We start from the raw sequence: 19,105 nt of genomic DNA on the forward strand, positions 1-19,105 counted from the left end.
ATCTCCAGAACAGTATTAAAAGATAGTGGTGTCAGTGCATCCTAGGTTTCTTGTGACAGAGCTTTCCTGGAAGAACCAAATGTCTTTGCCACTGTGCTTGCCAGGAGCTCTTGTCTTAGTATGTAACCACTGATCCTTATGTTGTTCATTTCCATTTTTTTTTCTTTTTCAAGCAGTGCTGTGTTTTTGGGCAGAACTTGCACACATGTTGATCCCTGACTGCAAGAACTTTTGATCAAATTCCTAGTTCTGAACATTCCTTGCTTTCTTGAAGTGAACTTGTACTTAGTCATATGTATCACTCTTCAATAAGTTGTTGGCTTTTGTTTTGTAACATTCACTTTCTTCTAATTCGAGCCCACCTTTGGGATTTAGGAATACATAGTGAAAAATTAAGAAGTATTCAGAAGAATTCTGAAAGAAGCATAGGTGAATTAAGTTCAAATGTTTTTGACAGATCTTTAAATATATAGTGAAAATAACATGTTGTATACCTAAAATGTGCACAGTAAAATTTATTTTTAAAAGTCTAGTTAAAAAGGGTAGTTCTTTTTAACTTGGGCTTGGGTTGTAGCTCATCGATAGAGTGCTTGCCTTGCAAGCATGATGTATTGGGTTTATTCCTTAGCACCACATTAAAAAATAAACAAAAATAAAGATATTATGTCCATCTACAACTAAAAAAAATTTTAAAAAGGGTAGTTCTGTAAATGTCCATCTAAAAGTATTTTAATTCCTTTAAATGACATTTGTTTAAAATGTACAAAGCTTTGCTATGTAAGGGGAAACTGTAGGTGAGATAACAAGGTGGAGATGGTCAGTGTAGCATTCTTTGGACAGATTTTTTTTTTTTTTATAAATTTATTTTTTATTTGTAGTTGGACACAATACCTTTATTTTACTTATTTATTTTTATGTGGTGCTCAGGATCGAACCCAGGGCCTCACCTATGCTAGGCAAGTGCTCTACCACAGTCCTTTGGATGCAATTTTAAATAGCAATGTCAATGAAATTTTCTTGATTACTGACTTTGGGTATGTGACTATGAATAATTTATAATGATAATTGACAGGAGAGAAAAGAGATCAAAATGAAAGGGTATAATAAGTTAGAAACTGATAAATATAAACTCTGAATTTTGTGTTCTCAGTGTTTTTTAGCTTTTCCTTTATTTTATTTATTTAATTTTATGTGGTGCTGAGTATTGAACCCAGTTACTTACATGTGCTAGGCAAGTGTTCTACTGTGAACTTCCAACTCCAGCCCCAGCTTTTCATTTTTGCTATGAGCTTATACTGTTTAGGTAGTGAAGGACCTTTAGGTTGTTGTGTGTAGAATTAATAATTTATAAATGAAGTACTGAAATTTAGGAAATTGGAGAACTAATTTAGATCTATCTTTATTACTAATAGGAGAGTAGGTAACAATTTACCTAAGACATCCTATATTTTGTTGAACACTATATATTTTCATTTTAATATTGTAAGTTTTATGTGGCTTTGTGCTGTCTAAATTTGAAGAGTTCCTTAAAAGCTTTATCCTTTAGAGCTTAATGATTTTTTAAAAAAATCAACTTTTTATTTTTGTGGAGGGTAGGGAACCTTTTTATTGTTGGTGCTTATTGCTAAAGTTTAAGAACAAGTTATAATGAGATCGAAGCACTAATATGCTTTTGTATTTTCCCCTGGAAGCTGGTAGGAGGACAGTTTGATTTGGAGATGAATTTCATTATTCAAGAAGGTGAGAGTATTATCTGCATGGTGGACCTACTGGAAAAATGTGACATTACTTGCCAAGCAGAAGTCTGGAGCATGTTCACAGCCATTTTGAAGAAGAGTATACGAAATCTTCAAGTCTGCACGGAAGTAGGCCTTGTTGAAAAAGTGCTTGGGAAAATTGAAAAAGTTGATAATATGATTGCAGGTATGAGTTTTTTTTTATAGTACAATGTATATGAAGAAATACAATTTGATTCTTAAATATTATATTTTTCTTATTTTATTTAGCAACATTTATTTAAGAAATATTTGAACATGTAGTAATGTAGTAATGTAGTAACTAGACTTTGATATCCAAACATATATTTTAACTCTTTAAGAAATATAAATTGCTTAATGATTTTATTGTTTTCTTTTGTTTCCAGATCTTTTAGTTGACATGTTGGGAGTGCTAGCTAGCTATAATTTGACGGTTCGAGAACTAAAGCTTTTCTTCAGTAAACTTCAAGGAGATAAAGGACAATGGGTAAAAAAAACCTAAATACTCTTTGGAAAATATTCCCCTCCTGAAAATATTTGTATCTTTAATTAGCTAATATTATTGAATATGGAGTAAATGTAAAATTGAGTGGAAGAGATCAATTAAAATAGTATTTACATCTGTACAGCCACTTTTGTCATGGTGACACAGGTGAGGACTAAGAGAATGAGTATTTCAGTAGGCTAATTGAATCCTTCTTCAAATTATTCTTTAACTATATATCCAATATTTATTAGAGGAAAAAGTTAACCACAGAGAAAGAAAAATGTTTGGTAGCAATATATAGCTTTTCTTCTGTAACTTTTCTTCTTTAGTAGTGATCCTTAAACTTGAATAATCCACCACAAAAAAAGGCTTGCATTTAATTAGATCCACTCTCCTTAGATGCAGTTTATCAGCCCTTTGCAGTGGGTGTTTACAAACTTAGTTTGAATCCCAGGTGCCTTGTCAAACTGTCTATTTTTGCTATTTAGGTGACTGTTGTCCCTTAAAGGAGTACTAGTAAATCAATATTTTATCTTTTTTTGTTGTATTTCCAGACTTGTTTTAGTTTCCTGGAAAGATCATTGTCCATGGCTCAGCCAGCTGATCCTTAATTTATTTCTATTAAGTGTATTTAAATTTGAGTCCTGCAATTACTATAATTCATCATATGAAAATTTATATTCTTCAATTTCTTTGTATCAGGCTCCGGTTTTCTGTTTCCTTTTCAAGTTTTTATTATTGATTTTTACTAAACTTGAGGATGTTTCTTCTTGTGGCTTACCTCGTGTTTATCTTTACTGAGAGCTCTTTCATTGGTGGGGTTTTGATTTCTTTTTAAAATTTGGAAGAATTTTGGTCATTATTTCTTCAAATATTCTTTTTTTGTCTCTTCTTCCTCATTTCTGGGACTCCAATTACAGGTAAGTTAGACCTCTTGGTGTTGTACCACAGTTTATTGAAATCTGTTCACTTTTTTTAGTCTTTCTCTATGGGCTTCATTTTAGATTTGTTATTGCTGTAGTCTCAAGTTAACTAACGTTTTCTTCTGCAGTATTTTAATTCTATCTTTTGAAAATTTAGATAGCATATATATATTTTTAATCTCAGTGTGTTTATATTTTTCTTTCAGTCCTTGATAATATTTAGCAAAATAGTTATTACTTTAGTGCTCTTGTCTACTGACTCTATAATCTTATAATTTTCTAAGTCAATTTTTTACTCATTGATTTTGGTCCTATTAGGAGTCACTGCAGATTTCTGGAACTGCTTCTCCAAAACTTCTATCTACCTCAGATTCCCCACACTTCAGTTTCTCTTTCTGCAACTCAGTGATACTTTCAAGTTCTCTTTGGTCTCCTTCTCTTTGTGTAGTGATATGGAAACTGACTCCAGACAGAGGTCTTTTTGTTTGTTTTCATTTCTGAGGGATCATAATCTTGAGCCACCTCTTCTTTTGTCTGAAAATAGTTTTTGTTTCATAAATTTTGTCCAGTTTTCTATTTGTTGATGGTGGGTTTGTAAATATAGGTTTTTTTTTTTTTACATTCTCATTTTAAGAAGAGGAAGTATACTTGTTTGATTTTGGTCTTGTTTTCTATTCAGATAATTTCAGAATATATGATTGATGTACTTTTGTTATATTCATGAATATAGAAAAGTATGTAAGAAGATAGCAAAGGTTATGAACAGATATTTTTATTTATAGAAGAAGAAACCCCACAACCAGATAAATGCCAAATAATTTTAATAAGATCATTCACATTAAAACTGTTGATAATGTTACCTTATCTATAGTATCTATGATTTTACGGGTTAGGTAATAACAAGCATAGTTGGAATGGTTGGACTAATTTAAACCTTGTGTGTTTTTAGTTGGAATGAACACTAATGGAGCCAACTTCAAGAGGCATCTAGTACTGCTCAGTCACATAAATCATACTCATATTCAATGACTTAATAATTTGCCTCTAAGTATGAATTCAAGAAATTCCCATATAGTTAAGGAAATATACATGAGGATGATCACTGAAACATTATTTGTGATGGCATTGAATTATCAGTATGGCATTTATCATTAGGAGAATGAATGGATAGGTAAAATGTATTTGATTCACAGAATTGATGACTATATACCAGTTAGAATCAATGCATGGAGTAATATGAATAAATGTAACAGACATAGGAAGAAATTTATAAGCAGAATTATGTATCTTAACATGATGCCACTTAAATGGTAAGAACAAGCATGCAAGAACATTTTTAAATGGACACATAATGAAAAGATCAAGTAAGTTAAAATAGCTGATCATGGGGAGGAGAACGAGAATCAGAATAGGTTGAGAAGATAAAGGAAAAATAATGAACAATTATTAAACCAAGAGGGCTGAGACATTACTTATATTTATTTAACTATTTATTATTAGTTAATCAGGCTATTTTTTACTTTCATAATAGTACAGTGAGAAACCTCTATACCTAAATCAATATTAGTCAGGCTATTTTTGTCTTTTACTTTCATAACAGTGAGAAACCCCTGTATCTAAATCAATATCTAACTTTCCAATTACTATGTTAGCATAGATTTTTACTTATGAATTCAGTGCATTCATGGACATGAACATTTTTAAAGACACCTGAAATATGATTATTAAATTTTATTCTGAAAGGCTTTCTAATGTATACTTCCCAGCAGTGAGTGGAGAAAAATGCATATTTTAATGTATTCTTTTGTTGATAGGCTTATAGGAAAGGGGATTTGGAGGAATGATTTCTCTAGATGGAAATGCTACAATACTGCATTTTTATTTGTAATTGCAGAGTGGCTTTAGTTACTTTAATTTACATTAGAAATTATTAAAAAAAATTAGTGTGATTGTAGTTACCTGTTACTAACTCTATTTGTAATTGAGTAATATGGTTACTTGGAAATTTCTTGATAACTTAAGAATGAATCCCTTTCTCTCCCATGCACAAAAGTTAACTCAAAATGGATCAAGGAGCTAGATATCAAATCAGAGACTTTGCGTCTGATAGAAGAAAAAGTTGGCTCCAATCTACATATTGTGGGGTCGGGCTCCAAATTTCTTAATAGGACACCCATAGCACAAGAGTTAATAACAAGAATCAACAAATGGGACTTTCTTAAACTGAAAAGTTTTTTTCTCAGCAAGAGAAACAATAAGAGAGGTAAATAGGGAGCCTGATTCCTGGGAACAAATTTTTACTCCTCAAACTTCAGATAGAGCCCTAATATCCAGAGTATACAAAGAACTCAAAAAATTAAACAATAAGATAACAAATAACCCAATCAACAAATGGGCCAAGGACCTGAACAGACACTTCTCAGAGGAGGACATACAATCAATCAACAAGTACATGAAAAAATGCTCACCATCTCCAGCAGTCAGAGAAATGCAAATCAAAACCACCCTAAGATACCATCTCACTCAAGTAAGATTGGCAGCCATCATGAAGTCAAACAACAACAAGTGCAGGCGAGGATGTGGGGAAAAGGGTACACTTGTACATTGCTGGTGGGACTGCAAATTGGTGCGGCCAATTTGGAAAGCATTATGGAGATTCCTTGGAAAGCTGGGAATGGAACCACCATTTGACCCAGCTATTCCCCTTCTTGGACTATTCCCTTAAGACCTTAAAAGAGTGTACTATAGGGATACTGCTACAATGATGTTCATAGCACACAATTCACAATAGCTAGACTGTGGGACCAACCTAGATGCCCTTCAATAGATGAATGGATAAAAAAAATGTGGCATTTATACACAATGGAGTATTACTCTGCACTAAAAAATGACGAAATCATGGAATTTGCAGGGAAATGGATGGCATTAGAGCAGATTATGCTAAGTGAAGCTAGCCAATCCCTAAAAAACAAATGCCAAATGTCTTCTTTGATATAAGGAGAGCAACTAAGAACAGAGCAGGGAGGAAGAGCATGAGAAGAAGATTAACATTAAACAGGGATGAGAGGTGGGAGGGAAAGGGAGAGAGAAGGGAAATTGCATGGAAATGGAAGAAGACCCTCATTGTTATACAAAATTACATACAAGAGGAAGTGAGGGGAAAGGGAAAAATAATACAAGGGGGAGAAATGAATTACAGTAGAGGGGGTAGAGAGAGAAGAGGGGAGGGGAGGGGAGGGGAGGGGGGATAGTAGAGGATAGGAAAGGCAGCAGAATACAACAGACATGAGTATGTCAATATGTAAATCAGTGAAAGTGTAACTGATGTGACTCTGCAATCTGTATACGGGGTAAAAATGGGAGTTCATAACCCACTTGAATCAAAGTATGAAATATGATATATCAAGAACTATGTAATGTTTTGAACAACCAATAAAAAAAAAACAAGGGAGAGAAATGAATTACAGTAGATGGGGTAGAGAGAAGATGGGAAGGGAGGGAAGGGGAGGGGGATAGTAGAGGATCGGAAAGGCAGCAGAATACAACAGACGCTAGTATGGCAATATGTAAAAAAGTGGATGTGTAACCGATGTGATTCTGCAATCTGTATATGGGGTAAAAATGGGAGTTCATAACCCACTTGAATTAAATGTATGAAATATGATATGTCAAGAACTATGTAATGTTTTGAACAACTAATAATAAAATTTTAAAAAAAGAATGAAAATTTCCACTTAATATTTAGATAAATGGTTGCTGAACTTTTTGCACAATTGGTAAAGATAAATTGTGAAGTTAAAATAGTACAATGTATTTCAAGTACCTGTAGTATTGAAACATAAGCATTACTTAAGCATTTGTTAAATTAAAAGTGTTTTAGAGAGATGTGGGTAGTGGGTTTATGAAGTTTGTATTTTTAAAAGATAACTTTTGCTGTAATCTGGTGAGTTTCAAGTATTAAATAATATTGTCTCATATTTATTGAACATCTAATATGTTCTATAATGTTAGAAAAAATGGCATAGAGTGCATTATTTCTTTAAGATAGTTGAAAAAACTTTTTTGGTTATTGTATATGCTTTTCAGCTTATAGCATTATTTGTTTTTTCTTGTGTATGTTAAAACATAACTATATGTGTTTTTGTTTTATGGTGAATAAAGTGGATAATGAATTGTTAACTATTTTCATAGCCTCCACATGCTGGAAAGTTGCTGTCTGTGTTAAAGCATATGCCTCAGAAGTATGGTCCTGATGCCTTTTTCAACTTTCCAGGAAAGAGTGCTGCAGTAAGTAAACATTAACGAGACAGTCACTTGAAGTTCTCCTTTCCTTTGCTTCTTGAAAGTACAACAAGGGTGTTCCTGAAACACCCTGTCCTGACAGGCTCTGTTTTAGGTAGAAGCTTCTTTGTGGGAGCTAACTTAATCCTTAAGACAATTAGTGTGTTTCTTTTTCCTGTTTTAGAGGTGAAGAAATAGATGTTTAAAGCAGTTAAGAAAGTTACCCACTCAAACTTGGGTCAGTAATGGAGTAAGAACCTAATTCTTTTGAACATAGCTATGTTGTCTATGAATTTATCTCTGCATTTTTAAGTAGCTGTTTGTCACATTCTGTCTTTTTGAAAATCTTTTTCTAGCCTGAAATTTCCCTGCCCCTGTTTCTTTTGCCTCTATTATATAGAATGAGAGTAACTTTTTGAAACTTTCTAGGCAAGTTTTCCTGAATTCTGAATTTCTAATTATGTTGGTCTCAACATTCTTACCAGCTGTTAATAATACAATCATATATGGCAATAATAGCTATAATACAGTTTCAAAGTGTTATAGGAGCATATTATGTATCATATAATGTTGTTTATGGAAATTAAAAAAAATCTCACTATTACATTGGTCAGTCTGTAAGCAAAATACATTTTTTTAAAAAATATACTTCAGTCTGTTCTTTTTTGTCCTTATCATTCACTCATTTTTCACTTTGGTTCTCATAAAATCTTTTGGGCTTGTTAGACCCTATGTAGCCAGGCAATATTTGCAGGAAGATTAATAAATAAATAAATACATACATACATACATACATACATACTTAGCATTATATTCTTCAGCTCCATCCATTTACCTGCAAATGCCTTGATTTTATTCTCCTTTAATGATAAGTGATGTTCCATTGTATATATACCAAAAGCATGTGTATGTATATGTGTGTGTGTATATCTCAAAGTTTCCCTATATATTCATCTACTGAAGGGCATCTGGATTGGTTCCACAATTTAGCTATTGTGAATAGTGCTGCTATAAACATTAATATGGTTGTTCCCCTGTAGTATGCTGTTTTTAAGTCCTTTGGGTATAGACCGAGGAGTGAGATAGCTGGGTCAAATGGTGGTTCTATTCCAACTTTTCCAAGGAATCTTCATACTGCTTTCCATATTGGCCATAGCAATTTGCAGTCCCACCAGCAATGTATGAGTGTGCCTTTTCCCCCACATCCTCACCAACATTTATTGTTGTTTCTATTCTTGATAGCTGTCATTCTGACTTGAGTGAGATGAAATCTTATTTTTGATTTGCATTTCTCTAATTGCTAGAGATGCTGAACATTTTTTCATATTGTTGGTTGATTGTATATCCTCTTCTGATACTAGACAAAGGCACCAAAAACATACATTGGAGAAAAGATAGCCTCTTCAACAAATGGTACTGCGAAAACTGGAAATCCACATGTAACAAAATGAAATTAAACCTCTATCTCTTACCATGCACAAAACTCAACTCAAAGTGGATCAAGGACCTAGGAATTAAACCAGAAACCTTGTGCCTAATGGAAGAAAAAGTAGGCCCAAATCTCCATCATGTGGGATTAGGCCCCAACTTCCTTAATAAGACTCCTATACTGCAAGAATTGAAACCAAGAATCAATAAGCGTGATGGATTCAAATTAAAAAGCTTCTTCTCAGCAAAAGAAACAATCAGTGAGGTGAATAGAGAGCCTACAGAATGGGAGCACACTTTACCACAAGCACATCAGATAGAGCACCAATCTCTATAATATATAAAGCACTCAGAAACCTTAACACCAAAAAAACAAATAGCCCAATCAATAAGTAGGCCAAGGAACTGAACAGATAAATATATATTTTGAAAAGTCACTTGGGATATTTGAATGTTGTATACATAATACATGACTTTCTTTGAAAACTTTTATTCTCACGTTTTCTTCCTTTACATTTTTTCCTTAAAGGCATTTTAGATTTGAAATTTTCCTGAATCAATTTTTACTATGTTGGCATTAAACCTAAAATTATTTGCCTCTTAGATGAAAAAGTATTCTTGGTTGATTTACTTTTTATCATTCATTCATTCATGCACATATGTGTGGAGACCCAAACCAGGGCCTCAAACATGCTAGGCAAGCACTCTACCACTGAGCTATACTCCCAGTCCTGTTCTTATTTATTTTTTAAAATAATTTTTTATTTGTAGATGGACAAAATACCTTAATTTTATTTATTTATTCTTAAGTGGTGCTGAGTATTGAACCTAGTGTCTCATATGTGCTAGGCAAGTGCTCTACTGCTAAGCTTCAACCCCAGTCTGTATTTTTTTTTAATGTACTATGTTATGATTTTAGTATTTAGAGTTCTCTGAGATTGTAATATGTTCGTTCTGTTTACTTATATTTGTCTTGAGAAGTAGGGCATTTCAGCTGAATATGATTATGATATCATTACTTATGAATATGATATAATTACTTACATCTTTTAATTGGAGTTGCTTGGGGTATGTTTATTGTAAAAAGTGAAGAAGACAATGTTTGTATATTCAGCAGGTTGCCATTAATATGGATCTGGGAAAATTCAAATGCTATAAAGAGTCTTCTCTCAGATATTTTAATCATGGCATAAAGTAATATGATATAGTAGAAAAATATGTAGTAGAAATATACATAGTAGAATTTATATATAGTAAGAATATGCATATAGAAGAAATATGTATAGTATAAACATATGTATGTGGAAAACACATATAACACATATAGTCTCATTTTCATTATTTCAATAATAAGGTTATTCATGCAAGTCAGTAACTTAAAGTTTCTTTCATTTAGGCTATTGCATTACCTCCTATAGCCAAGTGGCCATACCAGAATGGTTTTACATTTCACACCTGGCTTAGAATGGATCCTGTAAATAACATCAATGTTGATAAGGATAAACCGTATTTGTATTGGTATGTATTTCTGTAACTGATTAGTGTTCACTTTGAAAATGAGAATATTTACAGGTAAAATAAAAACTTATTCTTCATAGTTTCAGAACCAGTAAAGGTCTTGGATATTCTGCTCATTTTGTTGGAGGCTGTTTGATTATAACATCAATAAAGTCAAAAGGAAAAGGCTTTCAACACTGTGTGAAATTTGATTTCAAGCCACAAAAGGTATGTGATCTTCTGAGTCATAGTTATGTTAACTGGGAGCTTTCAGAATGCTCTGTTAGTGACTGTCACAGAATACAGTATGGCATTTCTCAACTCTTTATGCTCCTTCAAAATAGTAATTATAAATCACTGTAAAAGTGTTAACCTGTTTGATTTGGATCATGAAAAGATCAGATATATAGTTATTTATAGAATTTAAGGGAAATCCAAAGAGAAAATATTAATGGCAGTTATTTTAGTAGTGCAAATTTAACATATTTTTCTTTTGTACCTTAAAATTTAGAGATTAATAAGTGCTTCATCAACACAATGTGTAGGTAGATAGATAGGTAGGCAGATAGATAAAGCAAATATGTGAAAATGAAAGAGGGTATTTGTACTAGATATTTAGCTTTTATGGTTGTACATTTGAAAATTTCCATAATAAAAAGCTGGAAAAATTACTTCGTGGTTAAGTTCTTATCAGGTGAGAGCTTCCCTGAATAAATATTGTTCATGGAACTTGTATATTGGATTTAGTAAAAATAGTCTTATTTTATTTTTAGGTTTAGTTGAAATTTACCATGTTTTATTTATGAGTATGGTTTTATTATTGGGAGAATCATTATTTTTATCTGTTTTGCTTATTCAGTGGTATATGGTAACTATAGTGCACATTTATAATCGGTGGAAGAACAGTGAGCTTCGATGTTATGTGAATGGTGAGCTTGCTTCCTATGGAGAGATAACATGGCTTGTCAACACCAGTGATGTAAGTGATTTTGAAACACTGCAGTGAAAAAAATTATTTTTAAAGGATGAAATCTTCAAACTAAAAGAAGTTTTAAAACTTGAATATAAAATTTGGAATATTTTAATTTGAACTTTTGTAATCATAATTTGGCTAATTACTTACAGAATAGAAGTTGTTAATGTGTCACATATTACTCAGTTTTTATTATAAAATTATTCTGGATAGAGTAGAGATAGATAAGTGTTTATGAGTAGCAGTAGCTATGTCTTAACAGTGTTTGGATCAGTGATCCATTGATCAAAGTAAATAGGAGCTTAACTACAAGGTTTAGATCATTTTCATAAATGAAGTAGATGATACTTGCCTATAAATTTTATATATAGTTCATAGCTGCTCTTATAACTGTTATAGAGTTTTCAGGATTAAAAAAGAGATTCATAGGTTAGAATGAGATTCAAAATGTTCTTATTTGATCCTTAAAAACATTTTTTAAATAGGGAACTTAAAAAAATAACCTGAGGAAAATGAACACAATAGTCTCTATCATTTTCTCCTCCTTTTATATCCTTTATATACATATGTACATATTACATAACGGCAACCTTAAGAGCTCAGGGTGTTATATCACACAGGTTTAGGTTCAGATACCAGCTCTGTCACTTATTGATTCTATGATCTTTTTTTTTTTTTTAAGTTGTAGATGGACATAATGCCTTTATTTTATTTATTTTTATGTGGTGCTGAGGATCAAACCTAGTGCCTCACATGTTCTATAGCAAGTGCTCTACCACTGAGCCACAACCCCAGCCCCAATTGTATGATCTTACTTGACCTTAGTATTTTTCCACCTCAAAATGGGCATAAAATAGTATGTATACTAGAAGATTGTTATGATGATTAAATGAAATAATGCTCATAAATATTAGCTGAGTGCTTTGTAAAGGATGAGTACTCAATACATTTTAATGATATTTCTCTTTTTTTTTTTAGAGAGAATTTTTTTAATAATTATTTTTTAGTTTTCGGTGGATACAACATCTTTATTTTTTAATTTTTTTTATGTGGTAGTGAGGATTGAACCCAGCGCCCTGCGCATGCCAGGCAAGCATGTTACCACTTGAGCCACATCCCCAGCCCAATATTTCTCTTTTTTAATATGAAAACATTCACAAAGAAAAGGCCAATTCAGGGGCTTGGATTGTGGCTAAACAGTAGAGTGCTCGCCTAGCACGTGTGAGGTTCTGGGTTCGATCCTCAGCACCACATAAAAATAGATAAATAAAATAAAGGTATTGTGCCCAACTACAATTAACAAATCAATAAATAATTTAAAAAAGAGCCAATTCAATAAGTTTAAACCTGTTTCATTATTTTTCTCCTTGTGCCAAAGACTGCTCTTCTGTCTGGACTTAGGCTGCCCAATTATGAAACTTCAGAGCCATAATGGTTTCTCTGACTTCTCATTTACTTCCTCTTTCTCATAAAGTTGTATTTATTATACTTCAGAAAACTTACGTTATATTCTTTTCCATGGTGTCTTTTCTGATCTCCATGAAAGAGGGGAATGAATGAAATGCAATGCTAAATTAATTATTTTATTATATTCAGATATAGCTTAGAATAGACAAAACATTTATACCAATATATGTTTTGTTATTCCTGGAGGATGTAATTTTTCATTTAATAAAATCTCTGCTTTCTTTCATAGACATTTGACAAGTGTTTCCTGGGCTCGTCAGAAACAGCAGATGCTAACAGAGTCTTCTGTGGTCAGATGACTGCAGTTTACCTTTTCAGTGATGCTCTTAATGCAGCTCAGATTTTTGCTATTTATCAGTTAGGCCTGGGATACAAGGTACTTCACTTTCTGTTTATTGCATAATAGCTGTTATATGGACTTTATCTGAAGGTGAATTATGCATGAGAACATTTACCTTAATTAACCAAACTATATGTCAGGGTAAATGGGACTACTATTGGGAAGTCACGGGGGTCAGAAGGGTACTTTGCATTTTTGAGAGAAATGCAGTGTGTTTGACCTTAGTGGGGCACTGTGCAAAAACTGCTAGTTCAAGTTTCAGTTTTACTGAATGCTGCATTTCTTTTGATGCTGACATAAAAAAAAACTGACACAATTATACATATTTATGGGGTATTTTGTGGTGTTTACACACACACACACACACACACACACACACACATAATCTCTAACTCTTCTCAGTTCTTTCTGATAAAAACATTCAAAATCCTTTCTGCTAGCTATTTTGAGATGTATAGTACATTATCATTAGTAGTGGTTGCCTCACTTTTCAATAGCACACTGAACTTCTTTCTCCTGTCACATAGTACCCGTTGATCAACCTTTCCCCACCTCTTCTTCCCCTATTCTCCCCAGCCTGTGACAATCATAATTTTAACTCTCAACATCTTAGAGATTATCTTCTTTAGATTCCACTTATGAATGAGATTATGCAGTACATTGTCTTTCTGTGCCAAATTTCACTTAATGTATATCCTCCAGTCTTCTCCATGTTGTCATAAATGATAGAACTTTATCTTTTCTTTAATAACTGAATACTATTCCATTATTTATATTGTATTTTCTTTTTCCATTCATATAGTAATGGGGTACTTAGTTGTTTCTATTTCATGAATTTTACTATAATAAACATGGGAGAACAGATGTCTGTTTGACATACTGATTTCATTTTCTTTGGATATACACCCAGGAGTGGGATTGCTGGATTGTATGATAGTTTTATTTTTAATTTTTGGAGGAAGCTATAGTGTTTTCCACAATGGTTGTACTAATTTATATTTCTACCAACAGTGTGTGTGAGGGTTCCCTTTTCTCTACATCTGTACCAATGCTTGATATCTTTTGTCTTTTTGATTTTAGCCATTCTTACTGGATGAAGGTGATAGTTCATTGTGGTTCTAATTTGCATTTGCCCAATGACTAGTGATGTAGACCACTTTCATATACCAGTTTTTTATTTGTGTATCTTTTGAAAAGTGTCTGTTTAGGTCTGTTGTCGATTTTTCGATTGGATTGTTTATTTTCATACTGTTGAGTTATTTCGTGTTCTTTATGTATTCTGGTTATGAACCCATGCTAATTGTGTATAGTTTGCAAATATTTTCTTCCATTCTGTAGGTTGTCTCTTTATTATTTCCTTTGCCATATAGAAGCTTCTCAGTTTGATATTATCTCACTTATCTGTCTTCACTTTTCCGTCCTGTGCTTTTGGGTCCTCACCTTTTCCAGTCCTGCAATAATGTCACTTTAGCTTTTGGATTTTATTTCCATGGAATGTCTTTTACCGTCTCTTCCCTTTTAGTCTATACATATCCTTAGAGTTGAGGTGAATTTCCTAAAAGCAGCAAATAACTAAGTCTTGTTTTTTTCCTTTTAGTTACTAAAGTTGTTTTTTTTTTTTTTTTTTTGTTGTTGTTCTTTTTTCCCCTCTCCTCTCTTGCAGTCCTCCACTGGGGCTAAATGATGTTCTGTAACAGTGGGTTTTGTTGCATTATTTACTCGTTTTGAATTGTGTATTATGCAGTTTTGCTTTGTGGTTACTATGAGGCTTACAGAAAACACATTTTGATTTATTACAAGCCATTTTGAAATGATAACATTTATGGTAAAGATAAGAAAAGAAACAAAATATTAAATACTTATAAAAAGCTCTATACTTGTGCTATATTCCTCTTCATATTTTAACATTTTTTGTTTTGTTTTGTTTTGTTACTGGGGATTGAACTCAGGGGCACTCAACCGATGAACCACATCCCCAGCCCTATTTTGTATTTTATTTAGAGACAGGATCTCACTGAGTTGCTTAGCACCTTGCCATTGCTGAGGCTGGTTAAAGATCGTGAACTCACGATCCTCCTGCCTCAGCCTCCAGAGCTGCTGGGATTATAGGTATGTGCCACTACACCTGGCCATATTTTGAATTTGTGATGTCCCATTTTATATCTTTTTTTATGTTGCCTGTCTCTTAAAACGTTAATGTAGCTATTGTTTAATGATTTCGTATTTTGTACTAAAAATATAAATGGTTTACATACAGAATTTGCAATAGTAACATTCTGAATTTGTCTATAGTTGCTCTTACATGAGATTTATTCCTTCTGATGTTTGCTTCTCAGTTGTAAGCATCTTGTGTTCAATTTGAAGAACTCCTTTTGGTATTCCATGCAGGACTGGTTTGGTGGTGATAAATTCACTGTTTTTGTTTGACAATATCTTTAACTCCTCTTCATGTCTAAAGAGTAGCTTTGCTTGATACAGTATTATTGGTTTGCATTTTTTTTCCTTCTGCACTGTGACTATCTTATTCCACTCTTTCCTGACCTGTTATACTTTTGTTGAGAAGTCTATTTCAGGAACTGCAATACTCTTGTATGTTACTTGTTTCTTTTCTCTTGATGTTTTGAGAATCTTCTTTGTATTTAAACTTTGAGAGCTTGATTACAGTATATTTTAATATACAATATTTAGTATATTAAATATATTATATTAAATAGTATATTAAAATATAGAATATTTTAATATTACTAAATAGTATATTAAAATATAGAGTATTTTAATATACTATATTTTTAATATAGTATATTAAATCTTTTAAAAAATATTTATTTTTTTAGTTGTAGTTGGACCCAATACATTTATTTTATTTTTTTATTTTTATGTGCTGCTTAGGATCGAACCCAGGGCCTCACATGTGCTAGGCAAGCACTCTACTGCTGAGCCACAACCCCAGCCTCGAGTTGAATCTTTGATATATTTTTTTAAAATTCACTTTTTTAAACATGGTGCTGAGGATTGAACCTAGTTTCTCACATGTGATAGGCAAGTGCTCTACCACTGAGCTACCCCCAGCCTGAATCTTTGATATTCTTGTACTTGGATACCTATATCATTTTCTAGGTTTGAGACAATTCCCATTATTATTTCTTTAAAAAAACTTTCTACTTCTTTGACATTTGCAAGTTCGTCTTGAACCTAAATTACTTGAATATTTGCTTTCTTTATTCCTCTCCATTCTTTTTTTTTTAATTTCCTATGTGTTTTGAAATAGATTGTCTTCAAGCCCACAGACTCTTCCCTATGTTTTCAATTTATGCTGCTATGATGTCTTGTATTGCTTTTTTATTCCACTTAGTGTACTTTTCAGCTAAAGGATATGATTTTTTAGTATTATTTTAATCTCTCTTTTAGTTTTCTCTGATAAAGTACTGAGTTGTTCTTCAGTGTTTTAAAAAATTTGTTTTATTTGTAGATAGGCACAATATTTCTATTTTGTTTATTTGTTTATTTTTATGTGATGCTGAGAATTGAACCCAGTGCCTCACACCTGCTGGGCAAGTGCTCTATCACTAAGGCATAACCCCAGCCCTGTTTCCTTAAAAAAAAAAAAGTATATACATATACATACATATATATATGTATGTGTATATATATATATATATATATATATATATATATATATACACACATACATATATATATGTATATATATAGTGTGTGTGTGTGTGTGTGTGTGTATATAAAATACAGTAAATGGACACAGTACCTTTATTTTATTTATTTTTATGTGGTGCTGAGGATCAAACCCAGTGCCTCACATGTGCCTGGCTAGTGCTCCACCACTGAGCTACAACCCCAGCCCCTCTATTTTCTTGAGGTTCCTTAAAATAACTATTTTTATTCTCTGTCCTAGACTTCATACCTATTGATTGATTTATGATCAGTTTCTGGTACCTTATTTTGTCTAATAGGTGAGTTCGTGGTTTCCTGAAAGTTCTGGATGCTTGTTGGTATACAATAACATTTGGTCATGGAAAAATTAGATATTTGTTTTTATCTTCATAATGTGACTTTGTACCTGTTCTTCCAGAAAGTCTAAGCAGGTTGTTTATTTTTTCCAAGCCTATGACCAATGATGTCATTCTAGTACTAGATGGTGCCCTAAGTTCAGTTTTACTCTGAGTCTACTGTTGATGTGTTGTGACTATTTCAGCATTAGAGGGTGCCCCACTCTCATGCTTATTGCAAAGAAGTGGCTATTAGTTAGTATGGACTCAGGGAGGACTATAAAGAGTAGTCTATTCTTTCATATCTCAGCCTGGGCCTGGTGTTGTCCAGACACCTTGTCTGTAGTCACTGGCTCATGGTCAGGTTCCATGGAATTTGCTTCACACTGGACTTTGCTGTGGAGGGACTGGTTCTGGGTTCCGGTGCAACTGTCTTCCTCTTTTTCCCTCAAGTGGACAGTAATTGTGTTGTATTGCCTGGAATTGGGGGAGGAATGCGCTGGGTTGTTCTGTACTGCAGTACTGAATTGTCCCACAGTCTGCTGAGACCAATACAGTTCAGGGGCAAGCCCAAGGCTCATCCTGCCATTGTCTGCTTGTGACTATGTATATTCATTGCCTAAGACTATTGCAGTCAGCCAGAGGTGATACTGGACAGAATAGAAATCCATTCTATTTGGGCACTGGATCTCTGCCAGGGCTGGTTCAGAGGGTTCTTCTGTGGGCACTGGCCTGGGGACAGGAACCACTGGGACCTGCTTGGCATTGGGTTTCCCTAGTCCAGTACTGAGTTTCAAGCTAAAGTTCTACACTTAATTTCCCTATCCTTTTCCCTAGAGGTTGGTGTCTTTCTCTGGGTTGTACTACTCTTAACTGGTGGAGGGATGATTGGGTAGTGCCTTAGCCACTAGGTCCAGAGGCTCTCTTCCAGGGAATTAGCTTGAGATCAGGGGCCATGGAGTTCTTCCTCTCACGGTGTTTCATGGTGGCTAGTTGGTACTGGGTTCTAAATCTAAGGCTTATACTTTATTCCTTCTCCTTATCCCTAGTGGGATCTGCCTCTCTCCACACTGCTTTACTTCCTGGGTTGGGAGAGTGATGATTCTGACATCTCTTTTTTTCCTACCTTCTTCAATGCATCTTTTCTTATTATTATGCTAATATAATAGTCTTAAATTTGGTTTGAAGGAGAAATTTAGTGTCTATTGTATTCTTTTGGAAACAAAATCAACTTCTTTGAGTTGATCTTCCACTTATCAGTTGTATAAAGCATGTACAGCTGGGTATGGTGGCACATGCCTGTAATCCTGACTCCTTGGGAGACTGAGGCTAGAGGATTGCAAGTTTGTGGCCAGTATGGCCAACTTAGGGAGACCCTGTCTCAAAATAAAATAAAAAGAATGGAGATGTACCTCAGTGATAAAACCTGGTAAGTATGAGGCCCTGGGTTCCATCCCCAGCACCACAAAAAGGTTAATTAGTTAATTTTGACAAAAGTTAAAGACTTCAACAATCAAGACGTAGAATATTTCTATCACTACTGGTGGTTCCATTATGTTCCTTTCCAGTCAGTTCTTTCGCCTGACATATTCTTCTCCCATTGTTCTTAACATGCAACCATTGTTCTTTTTGTTTTTTCATTTTAGACTTTTTTCTTAAGGTTTTATGTAAATGGAATCATGTAATATGTGCTTCTGTGAGTTTGTTTCTTTTCAGCATGTTTTTAAGACTTAACCATGTTTTTTCTGTCATTATCTTAAAGTGGAATTGCTAAGCAACATGGTAGCTAAAATTGCTAAAGTATTTTCCAAGGTGATTGTATAATTTTACATTATCTTTGGGCATAGTGGTACATGCCTGTAATACCAGCTACCTTGGAGGCTGAGATAGGAGGATTGCAAGGCTTCAACAACTTAAGCAAGGCCCTATGTCAGAATAAAAAAGAGAA

General features: G+C 33.4%; 1 protein-coding gene across 5 annotated transcripts in view; it reads left to right on the forward strand.

Annotated features, from left to right (window-relative positions):
- Positions 1–19,105, forward strand: part of LRBA (LPS responsive beige-like anchor protein) — a 755,692-nt gene that overhangs the window by 91,192 nt on the left and 645,395 nt on the right. For all 5 annotated transcript variants that reach the window (XM_081304745.1, XM_081304743.1, XM_081304747.1 and 2 more), the window contains exons 3-9: positions 1,692–1,923; positions 2,144–2,244; positions 7,359–7,454; positions 10,273–10,394; positions 10,475–10,601; positions 11,233–11,352; positions 13,043–13,189. In XM_081304745.1, coding sequence (XP_081160871.1) covers positions 1,692–1,923; positions 2,144–2,244; positions 7,359–7,454; positions 10,273–10,394; positions 10,475–10,601; positions 11,233–11,352; positions 13,043–13,189 — 945 coding nt within the window. The remainder of the gene's footprint in view (positions 1–1,691; positions 1,924–2,143; positions 2,245–7,358; positions 7,455–10,272; positions 10,395–10,474; positions 10,602–11,232; positions 11,353–13,042; positions 13,190–19,105) is intronic.

The sequence above is a fragment of the Spermophilus citellus genome, assembly GCF_964194105.1.
Source record: "Spermophilus citellus genome assembly, chromosome: 8".
NCBI lineage: Eukaryota > Metazoa > Chordata > Mammalia > Rodentia > Sciuridae > Spermophilus > Spermophilus citellus.